The sequence below is a fragment of the Dendropsophus ebraccatus genome, chromosome 3 (assembly GCF_027789765.1).
Source record: "Dendropsophus ebraccatus isolate aDenEbr1 chromosome 3, aDenEbr1.pat, whole genome shotgun sequence".
Taxonomy (NCBI): Eukaryota; Metazoa; Chordata; class Amphibia; order Anura; family Hylidae; genus Dendropsophus; species Dendropsophus ebraccatus.
The window spans coordinates 9,055,087-9,082,183 of record NC_091456.1 but is presented as its reverse complement, the minus strand read 5'-3'; the positions used below and the strand labels follow the sequence as shown (position 1 = coordinate 9,082,183).

Sequence of the window (27,097 nt, the reverse complement as noted above, 5' to 3'; positions counted from 1 at the left end):
AATCAATGATAAGCAGCTGCCACAGAAGCTGGCGGTGGTTTACCCCTTCTTGAAGAGGATTTATTTACAGTGTATAGGTACCTTAAGGTTGTTAACCAGGATTAGGGAGAACACAGCTACTTTCTTGCAAAAACAGCGCGTGAGGTATTACAATTCAGCTCCATTCACTTCAATGCAACAGAGTTTCAAAACCCCACACCCAAACTGACAAGAGTGGTGCAGTTTCTGGAAGAAAGCAGCCATGTTTTTCTAAGCCTGGATAACCCCTTTAAGCGTCAGCCACCACAGTAGGACTAATGGGAGTCCAGCTGTTAAAACCTTTGTCAATAAATGGTGACCCCACCCTGAAACCAGGATCTCCTGGTCCTTGGGTCTAGTGGCGACAGTAGCTAAGGGACCACAGGAAAGGGCAATTATATTATAATTATTATATAATCCCTTTAAAAAGGTGCATGTTTAATCCATGTTTTGGCATGTCAATAGACATCAATGGGAGAAACTGAACAATAGCCCTCTTCATAGCACAATATACCTATACTGCTCATGTATACTAAAATCTGGACCTTCACTTTACCCACATTATACTCCAGGATAATAGTCAGACCCTTAATTGACTTAACAGAAATTGGGAACCTTCGGCCCTCCAGCTGTTGCAAAACTACAATTCCCATCATGCCTTGGCTGTAAAGGCATGATAGCAATTGTAGTTTTGCAACAGCTGGAGGGAAGGTCCCCCATCTCTGACTTAGAGGTTCTCTCTCTCATCTGACACCAAATTTATAAGAAAGAAGCAAAAAAAGTACCAGTAAGCAGGTATAGCAGTAAATGTGTAAAGGACATAGTAATCCAATTACTTATAAAGAGCGATTGACACGGATCAATAAGGCAAGCTGCAATGAATGTCAAATTTCCATTGTAAATTCATGTTTTTTTTGTGAGTACATCTGCTGGTTTTCCTGCTTTGTCAAGTTCGGGCAGTTAAGGCAATATCAGAAGTCATTCAAGGTGACCTTGTGTAGACAGCAGGACGAAGTTAGCGAGAGGACGTACATTTCTTAACTGCGTACACACGAGTAACTCATTGAGAATTTAATGCCTGTTACAAGCATGATGTGCTATCATTATGACATGTACATGGTACATGTTAACATTTAAATAAAAGCTCAACATAGGTATGCAAATATACAATTTCACAAAAATGAAGGAAAAAAAAAAAGTTAATATACAATCTGAGGTAACATTACACACAACACGCGTATAAAATACAATGAAATCGGCGCCACCGAATATTCGAGCTGCAACCTTTAAATTACGGAAGGTCCTAAAAAGTGACCGACGTAAGAAAGTTACACCCAAAACCTTAAGTGACCGCTAGAATTTCACTGCATAGTCACGAAATGTTACCCAAAATATATATTATATACAGATCTGTATATAACACATATAGAAACATGGCTTTAAGTTAAGTAGTTTTAAAAATAACACAAACATTTGAAGGAACTCTTTGTGTCGTATAGTACAGCAGTTCAGAATATAAAAAGGCTTCTAGTCAAGGTTCTCGGATGCAAAATGATGGGGAATTAAACAGTGACTAAAACTTCAGAACAAGAAATTGGTAAATTATAAAATTTGGATTTTTCCCCATTTTGTTTTTTATTTTTTTTTAACTAATCACAATTTTTTTTAAGGATTCCACATGTGCTTTTTTTGGCAAAACAAATAACCAGGAACAAAATCCATGGTTCTGATAAAAAGCACAGCTTTATACAGAAACATGTCTGTGTGATGTTCCTGGTTGGGTAAAGAAGTGTATGATTTCAGGAAAGCTCAACCATTAAAAAAAAAGAAAGAAAAAAAAAAAAGTAGTGGTTTCCATAACATCCTGGGTTTGTAACATGCGGACAGCATTCTTTCACTCCTGGCCAATGAAATCTGTTTGAAAAATTGCAGTCCTGCCAGCAGGATACAGTACAACATAACGCAAAGTTCAAGGGTTCTAGAGAAAAAAAAATAATCTAAATTTGTAGCAGATGTTCCAAGCATTTTAGTCTGTATATTCGGCTACAATTGACAGAAGGACAGTGATGTCATCCGGTTTTCCTCCTAAGACGCAGAGAAGTAAAAAAAAAAACAGTAAGTATAAACCGCAAAATATACATTTATATAGTTAAAGGTTTCAATATTACCAGTTATATCTATAGACTATGTAAGGACAACCACCTAATGGTTGCCAAGCCTTAGGCCTCGTTCACATGACAGTACTTTTCATCAGTATTTGCTTTGTATTTCCTTTGCAACCCATTCATTTCTATGGTGCTATTTTGACATCCTGTAAATGTGCGGAATCCACGCCGGAAAAAAAAAAAAAAAAAAAAAAAAAAAAAAAAAAGACAGGTTGTAATGTAGTTCACAACTGCAGTACAGACACTCCAATAGAAGTCTACTAAAAAGTGCAAAATTTGCGGCGAGCACATTACAATTGCATTTTTATGACATCACCTAGCTCATTTTTGTCTTCCCTATTGTTTTTTTTTTTTTTTTTTAATGCAAAATACATTGCACACTACAGATGCACTATGCTGAGGTAAGTGGGGAGAAGCTAGGACGACACCGGGGAGTGTAGTGAGGTAAGTTTATTATCTTACTTTACACATTCCTCAGCAGTCGGCCACACAATACTAATAAACGTAGCGATGCGCGGTTGGCGACCAATGATATTTAAACATAGAAGACATTGATCAGCCAACAATAGTGTCTTTGGCCGATTGTTGTCTTTATTACACGGAGCAATAATCTAACAAATTGGCCTAATTGGGCAGAGTATCGCTCCATGTAATTGGGCTCTTAGAATACAAGGTGCAAGTCACCAATAAGGAGTCATGTGGACAGTCCCAGTCCCCTGCGGAGTCACACAAATCTCTCAAATGTACAGATATGCAGAATCATTATAAAGTGCCCATTTTTTTCCACAAATGATAAGCATGCAAAACCCCATGTTGTTTCCTCTGCATTTGATATGGTCAGTCTTACCTCTGACATTCAGCCCATAGTCACATGCAAACTGTGCAAAGGGCGACATGTAATTGGGATCATACGCCAGGTCATGGGCTTGCTCTGCAATACTGCGTGCCGTCTGCTGGATACTTTCATAGTTTGCATTCTGGAGAGAAAAAAGGGAAAATTCATCAGTACAAAATGTCACCAATCTAATATACACTGAAAGATCATGGATTCAGGCTCGGAGTCCAATTACAGGTATTGGTGCTGAACTCTAATATACAGGGGTATATACAGCCCACAGATCTGGGCCCTTTTTTTTTTTTTTTTTTACAGGCCAGGACGGCAGTGACCAGTGAGGTTGGCTCAATCAATCATGACAGACAGACCCCTACACATTCCTGTGTACATGGGAAGATGTGCCGGCGACTACCAAGGTTTTTAATGCCAACACAAAAGATACAATTAAAGGATTTCTCCTTGGTTGATTGCTTTACACAGGCCGATTATCAGCAGTGAGGGTCCCTGTCTGCCAATAACTGGCTTGGGTAAAATTACCTTCAAATAGGGCCTGGTAAAATCTATGCGCCTTTAGCCAGAGCAACCCCACTGATCTGGAAGTGATTTTTGTTTGCAGAAATTTCTGGATCAAGTCTACAGATCGAGCTGTGTATTAGGCATACTAAACAAGCACCAATCTAGATCATCATCATCATCACCTGTTTAAAGTGCATCATTGGCTGTCTAATACCCTCTAAAAAGCTTCTCCCTACACAGAATCAGTGCAGACTAGATTAAAGGAGCAAGCCAGCAAAAATCTTTTTCTTTCAAATCAACTAATTTTAGAAAGTTATACAGATTTGTAATTTACTTCTATTTAAAAATCTCCTGTCTTCCTGCACTTATCAGCTGCTGTGTGTCCTGCAGGAAGTGGTATTTTCTTCCCAGTCTGACAGTGCTCTCTGCTGCCACCTCTGTCCATGTCAGGAACTGTCCAGAGCAGGTGAGGTTTTCTATGGGGATTCGCTGCTGCTCTGGACAGTTCCTGACATGGACAGAGGTGGCAGCAGAGAGCACTGTGTCATGAACCTAAATTGTTAGAATCAGTATTGTTTTGGGAGGTAAGGTAAAATCCAGCCTTACCTACACAAAGGACCAGCATGCACATACATACGGCTACATCAAGCTGCATACCTTTAACTTTTTTAACTCTTGAAGAATCATATAATCCGGCATATTGTCAAAGAGTCCGTCAGTTGCTGTAAGAATAATGTCACCGAGCTGAACATCGAATGAACTACTGTCTGCGGCATCCGGACTGTAACAAGAACAAAACCAAAAAACATTAACACCTCTGATCTGATGGTTTTACTATAACTAGTTATTATCAATATACTATAACTATTGGTGATCTAATACGAGTTGTTATTATTGATCTACTCTAAATTGTGTGCGCTGGAACATCTTCATTTACATATCAAGGTTGAGTTCAATGGTCAGCCTCCTGCTGAATGTGCATTGTGTGCGGCCGGAGGGGCTGGGGGACAGGGCCTGCACACGTCCTATGAACGGTCTGCCTTCTGTACACTCCCATCTAACACACAGCTCCCTGCCAAGTGGACTGTTGCTTTCCTTTGCAGGAACACACTGTGCTGCTGGAAATATTTTCACACTGATGTGAAAGCAACATGAAACCGCTCTGATCACATGCCTACAGCTCTGCTCCAAGGAATCGAGGAATCCCATCCAACCCTTGCTGATCAGTCTATAGGCATGAGTGCAGCATCCTTATACACACAGCTGAAGCCTCGATGTTATAACAATTATGGTTTTCATAAAAGAATTTGTTCACAAATAAAATAATTGCCAGAAAGTGCCACAGATTTGTAATTTACTATTATTAAAAAAATCTCAAGCCTTTCAGTACTTATCAGCTGCTGTATGTCCTACAGGAAGTGGTGTATTCTTTCCAGTCTGGAGAGCAGGAGAGGTTCCTGTCTAGAACTGTCCAGAACAGCAGTAAATCCCGACAGAAAACCTCTGCTGCTCTGGACAGTTCCTGACATGGACAGAGGTGGCAGCAGAGAGCACTGTGTCAGACTGGTAAGAATACACCACTTCCTGCAGGACATGCAGCAGCTGATAAGTACTGGAAGACTGGAGAGTATTAAATAGAAGTAAATTACAAATCTCTGGCATTTGCTGGGACCAATTGATTTGAAAGAAAACAGTAACAATGTTAATGCACCTGATTTTAAGAGCTCAGATCTGCAAGACAAGAGTACAGACCACTGAAGTACTGTGCTAAGTAAAAGGACACCTTTCTATTTCATTCCCTGGTATGTTTATAAGACATCACTGGATACCCACCTGTCACTGAGGACCACACCTTCAGCTTCAGGTGGCGCTATAGACAACTGGAATGGAGTGTTAAAGTAATGCTGCTGCTCATCTGACCGGTGTACCACCTCTCCCGCTCGTACCACTAAGAAACCAGAATCTCCTAAGTTTGCAGTGTGTAAACGATGACTTCTTCTATCCAGAACTACCAAGCAGGCCGTGCTACTTCCTGAAAAGAAAAAAATAAAACTGTATAATGTCTTTACACAGATTAATGGTTACACGACAATTGAAGCAAATGTGAGCACCTGTAATGTTTATTAAGCGTGCAACAAGCGTGTAATATGCACATAGAACAGAAAAATTATTACAAACACAGCAAGCTTTCTTGTAGATCCTCCTTCCTCACATAAGATTTGACAGAACGTTCCTACAAGGAGCAGCTTAGCATAGCTAGGCTGCTGAAGGGCCAATACTCAGATATTCCATGTAGGCCACATTTTAGACCATTTTCATTGAGATTTTAGGAGGATTCTTCTGTCGAAGTGTCTGCTTGCTCCTACAATATATTGCCACTTTCTACTTAAAGCGACTCTGTACCCACAATCTGCCCCCCACAAACCACTTGTACCATCAGATAGCTGCTTTTAATCCAAGATCTGTCCTGGGGTCTGTTCGGCCGGTGATGCAGTTATTGTCCTATAAAAAAAAATGTTCAAACGTGCAGCCCTGTGTTAAACTAGCGTGGCCCAGATAGTCTGTGCCCTAGGCCTGCGACGACTCTCCATCCCTCCTCCCCACCCTTTATCATTTGGAATGCCTCTGGGTAGGATCTCTTCCTATTACACATGTGCCTTAGGGCCCTTTTACACAGAAAGATTATCTGACAGATTATCTTCCAAAAATTTGAAGCCAAAGCCAGGAATGGATTTGAAAAGGAGAAATCTCAGGCTTTCATGTATGACCTGATCTCTGTTTATAGTCTGTTCCTGGTTTTGGCTTCAAATCTTTGGCAGATAATCTTTCTGTGTAAAGGGGACCTTAACGATCTAGCACATGTGCAGTGATAAGTGGTGATTAAGAGAGATCCTACCCAGGGGCATTCCTAATGATGAGAAGGGCAGGGAGGAGAGAGGAGGGGCGGTGCAGGCCAAGGGCACAGACACTAATGCTGCATTTACACGGAACAATAATTCGCCCGATCGTACGATTAACGATTTAAAAGTAACTTTTAAAAAAAAAAAAAAAAAAACGATCAGCGTTTTGACGGAACGATATACCGTACGGAAAATTTGTTTTGCGATCGCTTAAGCCTATCACACATTGGGGGGAAAAAATAAAAACCGGTGAACGACTGTTTACACAGAACGATCTGCAAATTTTTTGCGAACGACGATTTTAGAACATGTTGTAAGATCAAAATGAACGATTTCTCGCTCGGCGCTTGATAGTTTGCATGCATCACCTGCTGAACAGACCCCAGGACAGATCTGAGACACAGATTGTGGGTAGAGTGTTGCTTTAAAAGGGAAACTTCGGCTAAGTATGTTTTGACCCTGTTTAATCCCCACCCATAATCTAAGCTTGTGGGTAATTGCATGGACTGGTCAGTTTGTCTGCAGCACATCCTGACCCACACCCTGAAACTGCTGGAAATTCTAACTTGCTGGCCCACTGTCTCCACTCATGTCCTCCCCCTCCCTCCTGAGACAGAGGTCACATGATCTCTGTCTCTTCTGTTGCCAGGCAAGCTGTAACACCTCATCAGTTTCCTTGACGGTTGCCAAGATATAAATCTAGGATCATATGTAAAAGTGTGAATGGAGGGCTAGGAGCAGCATAGACAAGTGGGAAAAGTGACAATCAGTGGGGGATCGGGAAGTGCACCTGTTTAGTGTTTTTTTTTTTTTTTGGGGATCCCTGGAGTACCCCTTTAAGGCTACATTTTCCTGTCTCTACCCTTCCACTTCTACTGCTCCCATTCTATTTATTTTAAAAGTGCCTTTGATTCCAGTGCACTGTACATATGATAAGGGTTAACATACAGAAAGAAAACATGAATCAAATAAATGATAGATTGGTACATAGGGAGAGAGGACTGTGCTCATGAGGGATTATAATCCACATTATTTTATTGTCATTGTGATATCATGAAGCTGCTCAGTTTCCTGCAACCCTGATTAAGCAGCAAATTTGGCATATATTCAGTTGTACCATGACCCTGTCTGCGACCACTGAACTGCAAATGACAGTATCACGGTACATTTTAGAAATACTCACAATACTAATAAAATTTCCCCACAAAAATAAACATATAGATTGACTATGCTTGTCAATATTGACTATCTGGCCCCTACTACACCTACTTTGGGTACATGCACCTGGGATGAACTATTCTTTATGTCCTAGCTTGAAATCTATGCCAAGAAGTGGATGCTGCAGACATGACTTCAGCTCTGATACTTACATTTACATGGAAAAAAAACAGCAGGTTGGAAGCGTCTAATCTGCTGATATGTCCCTATAGCGCATAGGGCGCAGAGGATGAAGGCAAGTTTCTTACTTTTATCCTCGGCACAGTTTCTGTACTATTAAGGTGTATATTTATGCTAATTAAGGTTTTGGACTCACTGACTAGCTGAGTAGCCAGTCCAACAGCTCTGTCCCTGCTGTGCGGGTGTGCTTTGGTGGGCTCCCCCTGGTGGCTGGAAGCCCCCATACCATATGCTCTGTCCCTGCTGTGCTGTACTTTGGTGGGCCCCCCCTGGTGGCCAGAAGCCGCCATACTGTACGCTGTCCCTGCTGTGCCGTACGAGTCTGCTGTGGCGAGTTCCCCCTGGTGGCCAGAAGCTTCCATACCATACGCTCTGTCCCTGCTGTGCTGTACGAGTCTGCTGTGGTGAGTTCCCCCTGGTGGCCGGAAGCCGCCATACTGTACGCTCTGTCCCTGCTGTGCATGTGACATGTGAATTCTTCTTCATGGAAAAATAAGACATCCCCTGAAAATAAGACCTAGTGCATCTTTGGGAGCAAACAAGTCTAAGACACAGTCTTCTTTTCGGGGAAACATGGTACATATAAGTAATGGTACCACCCCCAGGTATGCTTTTGCTGCCCCTTCAGGATATTAAATATGCAAAACAAGAGTCCGTGGAGTCTCAGTTGTGAGTCTCAAAACACGGGATAGTCAGATATCTCTAGCTTGTTGCCGCGGGGTGCCTCCATGACGGGGAGAGCACCACACCCCCTGATAGATAACTCCTTAAGTCCCACTCAGTTGCAAGTATTGGAACATAAATAGGGAAGCAACAGGGTGGCCCTTCAGGATATTAACCTGGTGTCCAGTACTGGTAAGAATATAGACGTATATAAGAATATACGCACACTAGAAGTGGCATTTTCTCATTGTTTCGGCAGAAATTATCCCATCCCCCATGGAGAAGAATCTGTGTTACGGTACTGAGCTACTGAGCATGTGCGACCACGATTAATGGACACACTAGACAGATGTTCTGAGAGGGACCATAACCAGTATGTAACAGCAGTACCTGGTAACATTTCTATCTGAGGAAACGCAACATTGACTGTGGGACAACCCTCTGTCCACGCTGCCGATATAAAAGTCAGACGGGTTCTGGCAGCAGGAGCCACCCTCATTTCTTGGAACCGATCTCCAATGGGTTAACATTACAAAAAAATAAGACTTTTGTAGGAAGAAATATTTTGTGAATCTGGTCTTAAGACGCCTCATTACACTGCATGACTAGAATAACTTGCGCGGCTGATGGGTTCTTGCTGTGTTTCTATATTTTACAATGACCCGGCATCAGGTTTCTGCTTGCTTCACATCCACATGCTCCTTAAGTTCCACTTGGAAGGTCAGCTAAACCTGTTCAGACACAAGGCGCAGCAACCAGCAGTCTCTTTCTGCATTAAAAACCCATCCGTCTTGTCCTGTGAGTTATTAATATGATCTCCTATACTTGGAAACTCATAAAATGGATCCTGGTACACGCTGCTCCTGTCTGACCTTTACATTAGATATCACAAGACGTGCAGGAGACCACCAGATACATTTCAGCTTCAGAAAAAAAAAAAAAAAAAGGGAGAATGAAAAATGTATTTTAATATATGTGTGTATTGTTTTGTTCACACACATACAGAAGGAACGTCTTCAGCAGACATTGCATATGCTGAAAGTTAGAGGGGAACTCCAGGGAGAAAAATATTTGTTCAAATAAATTGGTGTCAGAAAGTTATATAAAATTTGTAATTTACTTCTGTTTGAAAGTCTTCAGTCTTCCAGTACTTATCAGCTGCTGCATGTCCTGCAGGAAGTGGTGTCTTCTTTCCAGTCTGACATAGTGCTCTCTGCTGCCACCTCTGTCCATGTCAGGAACTGTCCAGAGCAGCAGCAAATCCCCATAGAAAACCTCTCCTGCTCTGGACAGTTCCTGACATGGACAGAGGGGGCAGCAGAGAGCACTGTGTCAGACTGGAGAGAATACACCACTTCCTGCAGGGCATACATCACCTGATAAGTACTGGAAGATTTTTTTTTTAAAGAAAAAAACAGAAGTAAATTTTGACACCAGTTAATTTAAAAGATAAATTGCCGGACCACCCCCTTTAAGCAGTATTCCCCTCTAAATAAAACTGATCTCACCGGGATATGCCATCAGTTTATGACCAATGGGCGCCCCACCATTCCTTAGAAAGGACGAGCCATGCTGCATCCTCTTTACAGCGGTGGCCTGCAGCATATAAGTGCAGAGGCCTCCTTATTCTCCTGATCATCAGGAATCATATACAGGACAGACATGCTATGGCTTTAGTTCTTTACCAATGCGTACGCGCAGGCATATTAGATAGCTATCAGCACAGAGGTTTCTTAGCACCTCACTGTTTGGGCTGACTCATGTCTAGGTTGGATTTGTCAAGTTCTAGCGCTTTGTATCACTATGATGTGAAGTGACATTACACAGAGCATCTGCCAGAAAACCTCAGGAGTCACAGGGGTAGGAAACCCTGGATCTCCAGCTGTTGCAAAACTACAACTCCCATCATGCCTCGACAGCTTAAGCTTTAGCTGTCCAGTCATGATGAAGGTGTAGTATTGCAACAGCTGGAGAGCCAAGGTTCCCTATCCCCTTTCTAGAAGTATATACTATTTACAGGATGTCCATCATGTAAGCTAGACCCCCCCCCAGACTCAATTTAGTAGACTATAATATAAATATTACATTATATTCTCATATAAAATATGCTGTAATATAAAATGGGATGTAATTTTTATATGTATTTACTTATTAAACATTTTCCTAGAAAGGTCATTGGTTCAGTACTGAGGGACATTACTATGAACTGTGCCGGCTTCCGTCCCTGGTGGGATATAGTTATATACAAGTATAACCCTCCAGGGAAGGAAGCCAGCACAGCCGAGAAGAGGCACGGCCATTCCTATCTGTACCAAAAAAAAAAAAAAAAAAGAAGATGAGCGCAACTCGAGCGCGCAGTCTGAACTGCAACATGCTGCATTTGATTACCAGTGGCTGCAGAAGTTGGATGTAGTTGGATGTAGTCTGAAAAACATGGATACATAAAGAAAAAGAGGGAAGGTGCCTAAAACGTAACTTTTAATTATGATGATTAATAAACACCACAAATTGTGTACCCATCACCTAGTTACAAATTTAACATAGTTGGTTGAATAGTCGCATATCCGGAGTGCGGACTCAACCAAAAATAGATATAAATGAACCATATAGAGGCTAGATAAGCCCCAAATGTAATGCGTTAGCGTCGTATTCTCCCAACGCGTTTCTGCCACTAGTTATCGCGGCGTCATCAGGGGAGTATATCAGCGCCAATACCACAGTGGTGGAGATTAGCGCTTGTAATTCAAAGTTCAAGCACACCCAAGAATAAGGGTCCGTAGCTATGTATAAGCTATACGCCTAAATACATGCAGGGTATGCAAAAAATGGGCTAAACAGTGTGCATACGGTCATGCTTTGCCGCTCAGCGGCTACTCACTGGCCCTTGTCTAAGACCAAACGGGGTGCGGTACACAGGAAGCATGTGTGCTCCCGGACCCAAGAGTGACTGCACTTAGTGGCTGCAATGGCAGCACTACAGCAAAAATTGTTTCCCCAGCACGGTCTGGACATGGATAACATGGATACAACCTATGTTTCCCAGCATTCCCTAGGGCTGCATCCAACTTCTGCAGTCACCGCTAATTAAATACCGCACCTTGAGCTAAATTCCTCTCTAAAACCATTGTCCTTCAACATGTTTAAAGGGATTGTTTTGTTACTGAAGCCACAATTTTTTTTTTTTTAATATTCAAGAACGCTGAACTGGACAAAAACTAGTCACCATGTCTTCCAAGTGACTAGAAAATGGGCAGTGCAGAAGTCTTGGCAGCCAGGTGTCTTCAAGAATAGGGTGCCATAGACTTTAATGGCAGTGGGTTTCACTGCAGTGTGACTGGACCCTTCCAGTACGTTGGCCCGGCCTTCAGTAGCACGGTCTCACAATGAGGTGGAACGCACACAATAGCAGGGAACAATTAATAAAACAAATTGGTTGTAGGAATTAGGATTGTAGGATTTACCTAGTAAAGGGACTTTGTTCTGGAGCAGCTCACAGTAACTTGAAGTTAAGATCCCAACAGGATTAGTTGGCACAAACCGTCCTTCTTTAACCAAACGTTCACATGTGCGCATAAGGGTCTCCGAAAACTGGGAAGGGTCAACTCCATAGTCTCTCCATCCCCCGACTCCATCTGCCACACCTGCAAACAGAGGGAGAGGTTAATAGGCAGAAATGACAACTGCATTAAAGAATTAGTAACCAATATACATTCACCGGATTATACACATTTCTACATTATTTTCCCCAGTCTGTCTCTCCAGTTCATGTACTGGTTGGTTCCATTATGAAGGTTCTTAGTACCTGCCGTTACCCTTTGGAGTACCACCATTTTTGCTGTCAAGCTGACACATTAAGGATGCCTTCACACGTACCGGATCCACAGCGAATTTCACGTTGTGAGTTTGCAGTGAAATCCGCTGCGGATCCATGTAGTGTGAAGGTCTAAGGGGTCACATATCCGCTGCGGAATTTTCATTCCACTGCCGATATGTAAGCCGGCCCCTTTAACCCCCGCAGCCCCGGCCCGGAGCATACATCACCTGCTCCAGGCTCCTGCTTGCAGGTGATGTATGCTCCAGGGCTGCAGATATGCGACTCAGACCCTTTAACCTCCGGCCACCTGCAAACCCCCGGCCCGAGCACACATTATCTTCACACAGCTGCGGCGTCGAGCAGGTAATGTATGCTCGGGCCGGGTCACATATCTGCAGCTGAATTAATTTCACTGCATACTCGCAGCGTGAAATCTTCTGCAGATCCGGCACGTGTGAAGGCACCCTATAAAAGGTTTCTACAAAAACAACCTTATACAGACATTGCTGTAGAGAGTGTTAAAGGGGCACTCCGGTGGGGGGGGGCACCTCCGCTGCAGCCACCTCCGCCCCGGCCAGATCGGAAAAAAGCCCCCAGCCGGAGTACACCTTAATGGTGCGTTCACACCTACAGGATCTGCAGCAGATTTTCTGCAGCAGATTTCATTTAAATAACTGAACACAGCATCAAATCTGCTGCAGATCCTGTAGGTGTGAATGCACCCTAAGGGTACAAACACACACACACCGTATACGCAGCAGATCTGGTGGTGCAGATTTGATGCTGTGTTCAGTTATTTAGATCTAATCTGCTGCGTATCTGCTGCATATCTGCTGCGTATCGCAGCAGTAAATACGCAGCGTATATGCCGTGTGTGGGTATAAACCCACACACCGTATACGCAGCAGATATGCAACAAATACGCAGCAGATTTGTTGGTACAGATTTGGTACTGTGTTCAGTTATTTAGATCTAATCTGCTGTGAGTTTGCTGCGTATTAGCTGCGTATCGCAGCAGTAAATACGCTGCATATACGGTGTGTGGGTTTATACCCTAAGGGTACAAACCCACACACCGTATACACAGCAGATACGCAACAAATACGCAGCAAATACGCAGCAGATTTGTTGGTACAGATTTGATGCTGTGTTCAGTTATTTAGATCTAATCTGCTGCGTATTTGCTGCGTATCGCAGCAGTAAATACGCTGCGTTTACGGTGTGTGGGTTTATACCCTAAGGGTACAAACACACACACACACACACACACACACCGTATACGCAGCAGATTTGATGGTGCAGATCTGATGCTGTGTTCAGTTATTTAGATCTAATCTGCTGCGTATTTGTTGCGTATTTGCTGCGTATCGCAGCAGTAAATACGCTGCGTTTACAGTGTGTGTTTATACACTAAGGGTACAAACCCACACACCGTATACGCAGCGTATTTACTGCTGCGATACGCAGCAGATTAGATCTACATAACTGAACACAGCATAGAATCTGCACCATCAAATCTGCTGCGTATACGTTGTGTGTATTTGTACCCTGAGGGTGCCTTCACACGTACTGTATCGCTGTGTTTTTGGTGCGATTTTTACATGCGCGTTTTGATTTTCACAAGATTTTCATGTGAAAATCGCACCAAAAACGCAGCGATACGGTACGTGTGAAGCTACCCTTAAGATGTTGAATAATTCAGCACCTTTCTCTCTCTCTCTCACACACACACACACACACACACACTGAGCATAAGCGGCTATGGACTGGTCCAGAGCAGCAGCTGTGCAGGTTCCAGGCAGGGGAAAAAAAAAAAAGGTCACATATTAAGCTGGTGTCAGAAAGTTACACAGATTTGTAGTTTACTTCTATTTAAAAATCCCAAACCTTCCAGTACTTATCAGCTGCTGTATGTCCTGCAGGAAGTGGTGTATTCTCTCCAGTCTGACACAGTGCTCTCTGCTGCCACCTCTGTCCATGTCAGGAACTGTCCAGAGCAGGAGAGGTTTTCTATGGGGATTTGCTGCTGCTCTGGACAGTTCCTGACATGGACAGAGGTGGCAGCAGAGAGCACTGTGTCAGACTGGAGAGAATACACCACTTACTGCAGGACATACAGCAGCTGATAAGTACTAGAATGATTTTTTTTTTAAATAGAATTACAACTCCATATAAAACTTTCTAACACCAGTTGAACTAAAAAAAAAAAAAAAAAAAAAAATAGAGTACCCCTAATTTTTTTTATTGCAAAGTAATAACTATTAAAGTAATGTATTTTAAAAAATCTGTACAGCATAAGAGAATGCACAGTCAGTATTGGGTCCTTTCAGCAAAGCAGCTGTCATACAAAAGCTGTCAAGTTCCTCCATGTGGTATCATTTTACTTAACAAAAAGGACAAAGAAGCTTTCAATGAGATTATTCTATAGAGTCAGCGTGTAACACACAAACTAATTATATATATATATATTTAGTTCCAAGAAGAGCCGTCCCTCCTCATAGATGATACAGGTGCTGGCAAAGAAAGTCCCTTGGCCGGGGACCCCTTTAATATATAGCAAAAGTCCTCAGCACAGCAGCGTCAAGTGCAAAGTGATGGTTCATTCCATCAGAAGTGCATGAAATGTTGCAGTGTTTCATCTCTCAGAGTCATTATAAAGCACGCCTGATAACACTAACGTTTCATGCACTTCGGATGGAATGAGACACTACTTTGCACCTGGCGCTGCGGTGCTGACGACTATTGCTATCTATCTGAGGGGAAAATACAATAGACATTTCCCGCAGCGCCTCGTCCTTCAGGTGCCCTAACAGGCTGAGGATGGGATTGTTGCGGTGACCCGGCTCTGAACCCTGTAATCTGTGTGGAACATGCGGCCAGTCCACCGGCTGCTCAGATTAAGCAGATTCTACCAAAAATTAGAGCTCAACCTTTAACCACCTGCTCATAGACACAAGGAAGGGATCCGTATACAGGTCATGTCCACCATGTAACTTGCGGAATACTCCGGATCAGCTGCCGGAGCCGCCTCGGGATCCAACAATCTGAGAGAAAGCGGACAAACGGACAATGACGGCCGACAGAAAAAGGTGTCGTCCATTAACAAATGACACCAGCTAGTAAGAGCATGTCACATCGTATTTATAGGTCTGTAGATCTGATGCAGAACGGCGGGGATTAGTCAAGAGGGCAGATTAACACTAAGGGGGGGGGGATTATATACACAGACAACACGCCAGCACAATCCCAACACTATACCCCAACATCATACCTCTATGCACTAGCTGAACAGCCTACAGACCAATGGCCACAAGTTACCGCATTTGACATTTAAAGGGGTACTCTGGGGAAAAAGGTTTCAAATCAACTGGTGTCAGAAAGTCATACAGATTTATAATTGACTTCTATTAAAAAATTTCCAGTCTTCCAGTACTTAGCTGCTGTATGTCCTGCAGGAAGTGGTGTATTGTCTCCAATGTGACACAGTGCTCTCTGCTGCCACCTCTGTCCATGTCAGGAACTGTCCAGAGCAGGAGAGGTTTTCTACTCTACTCTACTTTCTGCAGGACATACACCAGCTGATAAGTATAGGAAGACTGGAGATTCCTAAATAGAAGTAAATCACAAATCTATATAACTTTCTGACATCACTTGATTTGAAAGAAAAGGGAAAAAAATTGGCCTTTAAAGCGTCAAATGCAGTTACCTGTGACCCTGGGTCTGTAGGATGTTCATTGGGCCCCTATCCTGTGACTGCAGAGATCAGGGTCACGCCAGATTCCACCTTTCTTTACAGTCAGTTTCATTGCGGGATTAGAATCATGGTCGACCACACCTGTCAGCTGTATATGAAGAGGATACGTTCAGAGCAGTCAGTGGGGCCCATTGCACTAGAAGTTGGGGCCCTGATGTCATTGAGGCCTAAGAGCTCTAAGAAGAACGGGGAGACAGATACACCAAGACAATGAAATGACAGATTGCAACACTAGCCGACACCCTGTCCTGAGGCGAACGTACAAAACCAGGAACAAATAGCGGTATAAAGGTTTGTCTCCCTTCAAGCCTTAGGGCCCTATTCCACTGGACGATTATCGTTCAGATTATCGTTAAATCGTTCGAATCTAAACGATAATCGTTCGGTTGAAATGCAGTTAACGATTAACGACCGAACGAGAAATCGTTGATCGCTTTATAAGACCTGGACCTATTTTTATCGTTGCTCGTTCGCAAATCGTTCGCGTTGAATAAGACATCGTTCGGTCGTTCGCAATAGATACGAATGCAATAGCGAATAAATAGCGAAGAAAAAACGATCGCAATTACGATCATAAGTAACGATTATCGTTCAATGGAAATGAGTGAACGTTTTCAGGTCTTTCGCAATAGTGGTCGTTTGCGATCGTTAATCGTTAATGATATGCAAACGATAATCGTCCAGTGGAATAGGGCCCTTAGCATGCATCAACATCAATCCTATATAAAACAAACAAACAACCGGATATGGAAAGCAGTCTTCAATGTTACATGAATGTAAAGGTGCCCGTAACCCTTATACTAACCCCTTTATACTGGTGAATTTCAATGTCCAACCCTTTTGTTCTCAGAGCAATAAGCTGGCACCAAAGCAGTCTTGCACCAGCTTACCTCTCTTTTTTTTTTTTTTTTTTTTTTTTAAACAGAAGTAATTTACAAATCTATACAATTTTCTAGACTTTTTTTTTTTGCTGGAGTACCCCTTTAAAGACTCTGAGGGGTCAGGGACTCCTATGCAGACACACAGAGCATGGATCCCTAGTTAACCGGAAATAACCTTGAGGAGCTTTTCATAAGGTAAAAGCAAAAAGAGGGATTTGCCAAAAGGTAGGTTAAAAATTACTGCAATTCCCAGACTGCCAGGAGGTAAGTATCTACAGGACAAACATAACAAACCTCACACGTCATTTCACCATAGTACAGTGCGGGGGAGTTTAAGGGGTTCACGTAAATTCCAGACTATACTAATAACTTGCTATGCCGTCCGTTCTGCAGACACTGGGGGAGATTTATCAAACATGGTGTATAGTGAAACTGGCTCAGTCGCCCCCGGCCACCAATCAGATTCCACCTTTCATTCCTCACAGACTCTTTGGAAAATGAAAGGTGGAATCTGATTGGTTGCTAGGGGCAACTGAGCCAGCTTCACTTTTCACCATGTTGGATAAGTCTCCCCCAAAGTGTTTAACAGGGGCACCACAAAGTATCAGCAAACCGTCGTGTCAGTAACAACCTGAAACAGCATTGACACGTGCTAGTGAACATGAGGCCCAAACCACGCCCCCTTGTGTTCACCAATGGCTGTACGTGAGATGAAACAGTGTCTCCTTTCCCCTATACTGCTCAGGAGAGGCTGTTGTTTCCTCTCCATTTGTCAGGTGATCACTGTGTGATGTCAGTGGTTACAGATAAGGTGTTACAGCTTGCCTGACAAAAAAAGACAGATCATGTGACCTCTGTCTCAGAAGGGAGGGGGAGGACAGAGGAGTGGAGACAGTGGACCAAGCAGTGTGGGTATTTAGCAGCTTCAGGGTGTGAGTCAGGATGAGCTGCAGACAAATGGGCCAATTCATGTAATAGAAACCTATTACACACAAGCTTAGATTATCGGTGGGGATTGAACAGGGTTAAACGTTTATTATCCGGAGTTCCCCTTTTACAGCAGTCATTCAGCGTATTGCGCGACCATGCCATAGTGTAACAATGTGATTGCTTGTGATCTTTTACCGCTGTCCTGCTTCTTCCTACCTTTACAGTCTCCTATTTCTAACACTGATCTCCTTCCCATGACCTCTCTCTACACTGGAGGATCTTGAGTAGCAGCCAACAAAGTGTCACGTTGTCACCTTCACAGCTCTAAGAGTATCGATGTACAATTGTATGAAGACTGAAAACCTCAGAAGCCAGAACATAGTGACCACACATAGCTACAAACACGAGGAGAGAGAGAGAGAGAGAGAGAGAGAGAGAGAGAAAGAAAGAGCAAGAGAAAGAGCAAGAGAAAGAGCAAGAGAAAGAGCAAGAGAAAGAGCAAGAGAAAGAGCAAGAGAAAGAGCAAGAGAAAGAGCAAGAGAAAGAGCAAGAGAAAGCGAGAGAAAGAGCAAGAGAGCGAGCAGCCACGTGAAGAGCGAGAGAGAGAGCGAGAAAGAGCGCAGCCACGAGAAGAGAGGGGAAGGGTGTGCGGGCAGCCACGAGAGGAAAGAGAGCACGAGCGAGAGCGGCCACGTGAAGAGCGAGAGCAGCCACGTGGAGAGCGAGCGATAGAGCGGCCACGTGAAGAGCGAGAGCAGCCACGTGGAGAGCGAGCGATAGAGCGGCCACGTGAAGAGCGAGAGCAGCCACGTGGAGAGTGAGCGATAGAGCGGCCACGTGAAGAGCGAGAGCAGCCACGTGGAGAGCGAGCGATAGAGCGGCCACGTGAAGAGCGAGAGAGCGGCCACGTGGAGAGCGAGAAGCCACGTGAAAGAAAGAAAGAAGAAAAGAAAAAAGAAAGAAAAAGAAAGAAAAGAAAGAAAGAAAAAGAAAAAAAAGAGTGAAAGAAAGAAAGAAAAAGAAAAAAAAGAGTGAAAGAAAGAAAAAGAAAGAAAAGAAAGAAAGAAAAAGAAAAAAAAGAGTGAAAGAAAGAAAGAAAAAGAAAAAAAAGAGTGAAAGAAAGAAAAAGAAAGAAAAGAAAGAAAGAAAAAGAAAAAAAAGAGTGAAAGAAAGAAAGAAAAAGAAAGAAAGAAAAAGAAAAAAAAGAGTGAAAGAAAGAAAGAAAAAGAAAGAAAGAAAGAAAGAAAGAAAGAAAAAGAAAGAAAGAAAGAAAGAGAGTGAAAGAAAGAAAAAGAAAGAAAAAGAAAGAAAGAAAGAAAAAAAGAGTGAAAGAAAGAAAAAGAAAGAAAAAGAAAGAAAGAAAGAAAGAAGAAAAGAAAGAGTGAAAGAAAAAGAAAGAGAGAGAGAGAGCAGCCCTGAGAAGTGTTGGTTGTGCTGCTCTCCTATGCTGCGTCCCTGTACCATCCGCCTATACACCGCACTGATCCCGTATAAGGCAAAACTGAAATCAGAGAATTGTTCTCCGGGATGAGTCACCGGACTGTGGAAAAACGCACGAGGCCCAGAAAAGAAGAAGAAGAAGATTTCCACCGTGAAGTGAGTCACTTTATTTTCTGAGGCTCCACACCCCATTCCTGTACAGAAACATTATTTTATCCAAAACCGAAGGCTTGTAAGAAGGAAACAAGAACACAGCGTGCACTGCAGGAAGAGGAGCGGTCACCGATCTCCTCGGGATGTGACATTACTATCCATCTGCCTGACGGTCACCACTCCGGTTATTAACAGAGAAAAGAACCAAGAGCGCAAGAGACACCGACACCTCACCACACTCTATACCAACAGTGCTGTGCTACCTGCAACTTTACTGGCCAACACTTAAAGGGGAACTCCAGAGAAACTTTTTTTCCCTTCAAATCAAATGGAGTAAAAGTTAAACAGATTTGTAATTTAATTCTATTTAAAAATCTCCTATCTTGCTGTACTTATCAGCTACTGTATGTCCTGCAGGAAGTGGTGTATTCTCTCCAGTCTGACACAGTGCCCTCTGCTGCCACCTCTGTCCATGTCAGGAACTGTCCAGAGCAGCAGCAAATCCCTATAGAAAACCTCTCCTGCTCTGGACAGTTCCTGACATGGACAGAGGTGGCAGCAGAGAGCGCCATGTCAGACTGGAAAAAATACATCACTTCCTGCAGGACATACAGCAGCTGATAAGTACTGGAAGACTGGAGATTTTTCAGTAGTAGTACTAATCTAAATAACTTTGACACCAGTTGATTTTAAAGATTTTTTTTTGCTGGGGTTCTCTTTTAAAGCTTGAAATGGAAATGACTATTGTTAAACTACTTGAGAGCCGGCTGAGGAAACAATCCAATAAGTGTATTACATAACACAATATAAGCAGGCAGCATGATCACAGCTCATATACTAGAGGAAGATCACACAGTAAAGAACGGCCAAGAGGAAGGACACAGGATCTATCATACACAGGGGGAAGATGAGGGCTAAACGGGGCAGATTACAGAAGAGTGAGGGTATTTGGGTCCCACCCCCATACAAGTATCCCAGCTCCAGCTAACAAATGGGCCGACCCCAATCAACTCATAACATGATCAGTATAAGACAGAGGTCCGGCCCATTTCTACATGCACTGATCAGAGTGGACGTTTCCTTCAACGATGCCGCAATGCATGCTGGATGCAGCGTGTGTGATGGTTAAGAGTTGTGGGAACCGTCTGATCACTGGGGGTTCCACCGCTCAATGCACAAATACATGTACCCTTGGACATTACCTGAAGGTAGTGACTACTGGGCCATTGCAGTCAATGGGGGCCTGTACTCATACACGTCCGCATCACATTTCCACAGGATCCTGATGTCATGTGCTCCAGGCCGAGGCGGCACTTACATGTCAGACTGAAGCACACGTGCGGCCGCTGCCCAATTCAAACTCCTCACTCAAGTGTCCTTTATGGTAAACCCCTTTAACAACTTCCATGGAATCAGAAATTCCCTTTCAAACTGAAATGGGAGTAATGTGAGTAATCTAAGAACCCATCCGACCAATGTCCCTGCAGTCTGTGTAACATGACATGGTGAGAACAGAAGGCTGGGACGCTGTGCATAAGAGCAGCCATGTGCAGGTACTGCAGACTATTGTATTCCGCCAAGGTCTGTGTAAAACTGGATTTTCCTGGCACTAACTGCTCTATTACCCACAGCGCTCCTGATCCTTAAAGGGGTTGTTCAGCAAAAAAATAAAATAAAATTCTTTCAAATCAACTGGAGCCAGAAAGTGCCAGAGATTTGCAATTTACTTCTGTTAAAAAACCCCAAGTCTTAAAGTACTTATCAGCTGCTGTACGTCCTGCAGGAAATGGTGTATTTTTTTTTTTTCAGTCTGGAGAGCAGGAGAGGTTTTCTATGGGGATTTGTTACTGCTCTGGACAGTTCCTGACATGGACAGAGGTGGCAGCAGAGAGCACTGTGTCAGACTGGAAAGAATACACCACTTCCTGCAGGACATACAGCACCTGATAAGTACTGGAAGACTGGAGATTTAGTAAGTTACAAATCTTTCCATTAGTTTTACTCTGTGTTGGTTCCACTCCTGGTTTTCATAAAACACAAACAAATTTAAATATACATTTGATAAAAACACAAACAAATAAACATACAGCAGCTGATAAGTATTGGAAGATTTACAAAATTTTTAATAGAAGTAAATTACAAATCTTTGGCACCAGTTGATTTAAAAGAACAAATATTTTTAAAGGAGGAGTCATATGCGGCCATTGTTTTGAGTGGCTCCAAGGCGACTCAATCTGCTTAGGACAATACAGTTCTGTCTCAGTGGTTCTGTGGTTTATTACATACACTCCCTGGGATACTGATACATGGGGAATATTTAACCCTGCACTGGCAGTATGATGGCACCCGGCTTGTATTTCCCAGAACAGAAGGAACTTTCTATCTTCTCCCTATGGGAAGAGACACCATATTAGTCTGCACTCGCCTTGTAGTATGTAACATGTTACAGTATTTAATCACAGGGCCGTCAGAGGACGTTATCTGTGTGTTACAGATACTTCAATGCACACTGGTAAATCCAGGTGTAACGTATTGTAAGGACCGCCGCAGCTGTTCTCACATCTGCTGTATAGAGGATAGCAGAAAATACAATAACCTCATAGAACAAAGGGGCCCAGAAGCACAGCAGGACGCCATCAACCTCTGCCTTGTGTGTTATTACAGACAGTAGAGGCACCAGACTGCTCATCTACTAAGGCCTAAAGGTCCCATTACACTAAATGACTATAGTTACCATCTAATGTAATAGGACATGTTGAAAGGCAACAATCTGCGACATGCGCGGTGTCGGCTGATCCTGATCTTTCTGCATGCTGTAAGAGCAAGATTTGTGCAGCTGACATCAATGTGCTGCCTGAACAATGTAAGGCTAGTCCGGTCAGTCCCTGCTGCTCGCTGTCTGTAATAGCACACAGGGAAGAAGGAGGAAGCGAGTGCTGACAGGACAGGTCACCAGTCGCTTACCCTGGACTGTTATGCCATGCAATAGGCAGACTCATGGACATAGACGACAATAGACAGACTCTGTCCCCTTGAGATGAATGTAAAACATTACTGAGCACACTCTGTGACCTGTGGCAGGGAGCTGCTATTGTCTTCTCCATCTACTGGTGTCACATGACGCTGCAATGCTGTACAGATTGCTTTATGGCAGCCTCCTCTTATCACCACAGACAACAGGAAATCTCTACTTAGTTTCAGCCCCAGTGGTGAGAACGAGAACTGCAAAATGTCAGGATTATTTTACAACATATAGAAAAATGTAAAGTTGAAAATTTTTTTACAAAAACAATTCTTTAAAAATATATTTAACATGAAACAATAAGTCATTTTCTGTCGACACATTTTTGCAGACACCCAGAATTCATCTCTATCAGATCCTCTTTAGCCTCTTCTCGCCCTGTAACATTACTATTAGATAGTAGTATATGGGAGGTGCCCACAAGCAGACATAGTACTTTGTACTACTAGACAGCTCCTGTCTCGACCAGAGATGTCAGCAGAGAGCTCTGCGTCAGACTGAAACTAAAACATTTCCTGCAGGACATACAGCAGCTAATAAGTATGGGAAGACTTGAGATTTTTTAATAGAAGTAAATTACAAATCTATATAACTTTCTGATATCAGTTGATTTGAAAGAAAAATATTTTCGCTGGACAGCCCCTTTAATACTGACCTAAGTGGTTAGAGGGAAGTGGTGGCTTCCTCCAGGACAATGGCGGGGTACTAATATATATATATATATACACACATACATACACACACACACCAAATGTATATCTAAATACTACAGATATATTATCATATTCATCCTGGCGGCCAGGTGGGCGGTAGCAGCGGGGACAGTATGAGCCTTGTGCCACAGCTAGACATATCCATGTAATGAAGCTCTGAGGCAGCACAAGCGAGTTCCACCAGACTGAAGCAAAGCGTCTCTGAACGTGCACAAGGGCCGGATCCTGTTCAGATCAGTTTCCTCCAGCAGGTAAGGGCTGGGTGTGATGCCAGGAGGAGGTCAGGACATGGAGTACCAGCCCTTGTCCTGTGTCCTCTGCACGACTACACGGCCGTCAATGTCACAGCGAGGAGGTAACTATCACAATGTACAAGTCAAGGACATCGAGTATCGGAGGGATCGTACTCAAACAAGTCAGCACTGAGTGTGCACCAAGGATATATGTATATATAATGTATGATGTATTAGAGCAGTGCTCCCCAACCTGTAACCGAACTACAACTCCCAGCATGCTCAGGGGATTGTAGTTCTACACACTGGGGTCAAACTCAGGCCCTCCAGCTGTTGGAAAACTACAATTCCCATCATGCCAGGATGATGAGAGCGAAAGCTTCAGCTGTCCAGGCATGATAGGAGTTGTAGTTTTGCATCAGCTGAAGGGCCCGAGTTTGACATCCAGTGCAGAGGCCACACTACAAAGCGACTTCCCGCGCCGGGGACCTATGACCTCAATATAACCTACAAGGTCACCACAAACATCAGAGCGACCAAAGCGTCAGATCCTAAGTCCAATTAATATTATAAGCTCAGGTAAAGAAACACCACAAGGGGGGGGGGACACCAGAACATTTCCCAGGGAACAGCGCCACACCTTCTCATCAGATGTGCCAGGTATTGCATCTCAGCTTAAAGGGGTACTCCAGCAAAAATATATATATCATAAATCAATTGGTGTCAGAAAGTTATACAGATTTTTAATTTACTTCTATTTAAAAATCTCCAGTCTTCCAGTACTTATCAGCTGCTGTATGTCCTGCAGGAAGTGGTGTATTCTCTCCAGTCTGACACAGTGCTCTCTGCTGCCACCTCTGTCCATGTCAGGAACTGTACAGAGCAGGAGAGGTTTTCTATGGGGATTTGCTGCTGCTCTGGACAGTTCCTGACATGGACAGAGGTGGCAGCAGAGAGCGCTGTGTCAGACTGGAAAGAATACACCACTTCCTGCAGGACATACAGCAGCTGATAAGTACTGGAAGACAGGAGATTTTTAAATAGAGGTTACGAATCTTTCCATTAGTTTTACTCTGTGTTGGTTCCACTCTTGGTTTTGATAAAACAAACAATTTTAAAGGAGAACTGTCAAAAAAAATTTTTTTTTCTCAGATCAACTGGTATTTTACTTCTATTTAAAAACCTCCAGCCTTCCAGTACTTATCAGCTGCTGTATGTCCTGCATAAAGTGATGTATTCTCTCCAGTCTACAGAGCAGGAGAGGTTTTCTATGGGGATTTGCTGCTGCTCTGGACAGTTCCTGATATGGACAGAGGTGGCAGCAGAGAGCACTGTGTCAGACTGGAGAGAATACACCACTTCCTGCAGGACATACAGCAGCTGATAAGTACTGGAAGACTGGAGATTTTTTTTTTTATATAGAAGTAAATTACGAATCTATATAACTTTCTAGCATCAGTCGATTTGAAATAAATACATTTTCGCAGGAGCTAAAGTGAGCTGCAATACCAAACACAACCTGCAAACAGAAGCGGCGCTGCTGTTCTAGAAGTAGACTCTTTCCTTAACAGGCCAACGCTTAAGACTATACACTATCTGTAAGCAAACTACAACTCCCAGCATGCCCAGAGGTTGCATGTTTTAGTTTTGCAACAGCTGAGGCCAAAGCCATAAAGTAAACTGCAGGTATCAAGCTGCAACTGCTGCAAAACTACAATTCCCATCATGCCTGGACAGCCGAAGGCTGTCCAGGCATGATGGTAATTGTAGTTTTGCAACAGCTGGAGGGCCAAGAGTCGCTCCCCCTCCCATCCCGGAGCCCTGTCCGGCTATAGTGACTACATTCTACTGTTCTCTGTTATCAGCCTATTCCCACGGTGCGTACAGGTCACGTGACTCCTCTCTATACACATACGATCACCACACACAGAGTCGTCTGCCCCCGTACACACTAGCTGCGGTACCGCTTATTCACTCACCCAGGACATCCGCCGTCCGGTGCCGGGCTATGAAGCACGCGTCGTCCCCGTAGCACATCCCCTTCTTCAGGATCCCCTTCCGGGCATCTTTACCGAATCCGCAGCTGGCGGTGACCAGGCTGTAGTCCCGGGAGTCCGTCTGCGATAGACCGCCCAGTACGGCTCGGGCCACCAACCTGCCGTACGACAGAACGGAGAACATGGCCCCGGACGGTGCCCCGTGCCTCTTGCCCTCCTCCTCCGTGTCGCCCCGCTCCTTCCTCAAGGACACGCGCCGCTCTCTCACCACTTCCCCTCGGTGTTTTATTCCTCACAGGCCTCCGTACGGGACTCTCCTCACACCGCGCCCCCGGGGGACGCTGTCGGTGTGTCGTAGTCCGTACTCAGTGCCGGTTCTCCAGAGTCCGCTCGACCTTTGCCGCCATCTTGGACCGCACTGACACTCAGGAGGCCGGAGGAGGGAGGCAACTGCGGTCGGGCACGTGACCGGCTGACGTCATCGCGCGTCACCAGGATTCCCCGCAGTAGGTTACGGCGATCTGCGGCGGCTGCCAGAGCGGATCAGCTGATCCCGGAGCGGCTCCGTGTGTGGCAGGGTTTCCATGGGCTGTATATTATAGAAGGAAGCTATTTCCGTGCGGACATCACATGAGAGAGGGGAAACTTATCGCTGGAGGAAGATGGAAAATACCTTTAAAGGGAATGTACAGGGTGGATTGTTCTTAAAGGGGAACTCCGGTGAAAATCTTTTTCCTTCAGCTTGTTTCAGAAAGTTAAACAGATTTGTAATTTACTTCTATTTAAAAATCTCCAGTCTTCCAGTACTTATCAGCTGCTGTATGTCCTGCAGGAAGTAGTGTATTCTTTCCAGTCTGACACAGTGCTCTCTGCTGCCACCTCTGTCCATGTCAGGAATTGGAGGAAATTATGAGTTGGCAGAATAATAATAATAATAATAATAAATAATAATAAATTTATTTGTATAGCACCAACAGATTCCGCAGCGCTTTTTTCTTTTTCTATGCATATACATAATATGCAGTTAAATTGGAATAAATAAGAACATAATAAATAAAATTAACAAAAATACAAAATATAAACCTGCTCATTGGAGCTTACAGACTATAATTTTCGTTGACACCAGGCATAAGTGCTTTATTTGTCCATGGTCCGGCCATTGTACATAGAAATACAGGATGAGCCAGTAACAGCGCCAATGTCTGATGCAGGTAAACATATAAAGTGCAGGAACCGTCATAGATATAGAGAAAGGGAAACAGAAGGGGGAAACAGTTTAGGGAATGTTATAAGCGAGCCTGAAGAGATGAGTCCTGTGGGTATTGGGTATGAATCTGATGTGTTTGGGTAGGGAGTTCCAGAGAATTGGTGCAGCGCGAGAGAAGTCTTGGAGGCGGGAATGAGAGGTTCTGATAATGGAAGATGTTAAAGGAATGTACCATCAGACCCGGGCTGAAGCACAGGAGGCGGGCCGCCCCAACCTCTGCCCCTCTATGATGCGGCTTCATTGATTTTAATGAAGCTGTGTCATAGAGGGGCGGGAGTTTTCTCCCACTGGGGGTGGGGCGGCCCGCCTCCAGTGCTTCAGCCCGGGTCTGATGGTATATTCCTTTGCAGAGCGTAGAGCACGGGAAGGATGGTAGGTGGAGATGAGGGAGGAGATGT

General features: G+C 43.7%; 1 protein-coding gene across 1 annotated transcript; it reads right to left on the bottom strand.

The window, feature by feature from the left end:
- Positions 1-902: 902 nt before the first annotated feature.
- PPTC7 (protein phosphatase targeting COQ7) lies at positions 903-25,893 on the bottom strand. The gene is made up of 6 exons (XM_069960818.1): positions 25,415-25,893; positions 11,957-12,136; positions 5,368-5,566; positions 4,192-4,315; positions 3,031-3,160; positions 903-2,103 (listed from the first exon to the last, which is right to left on the bottom strand). Exons 1-6 carry the CDS (start codon positions 25,614-25,616, stop codon positions 2,045-2,047), a joined length of 894 nt encoding a protein of 297 aa, XP_069816919.1. The 5' UTR covers positions 25,617-25,893; the 3' UTR covers positions 903-2,044.
- Positions 25,894-27,097: the final 1,204 nt, after the last annotated feature.

Bases quoted from the DNA above. Each gene is read 5' to 3' on its own strand.
- PPTC7 (XM_069960818.1), bottom strand. From the start codon at position 25,616: ATGTTCTCCGTTCTGTCGTACGGCAGGTTGGTGGCCCGAGCCGTACTG. The intron at 4,316-5,367 runs GTGGGTATCCAG...TTCTTGTTACAG, and splicing joins GGTGTGGTCCTCAGTGACAG to TCCGGATGCCGCAGACAGTA. The intron at 2,104-3,030 runs GTAAGACTGACC...TCTGCGTCTTAG, and splicing joins CTATGGGCTGAATGTCAGAG to GAGGAAAACCGGATGACATC.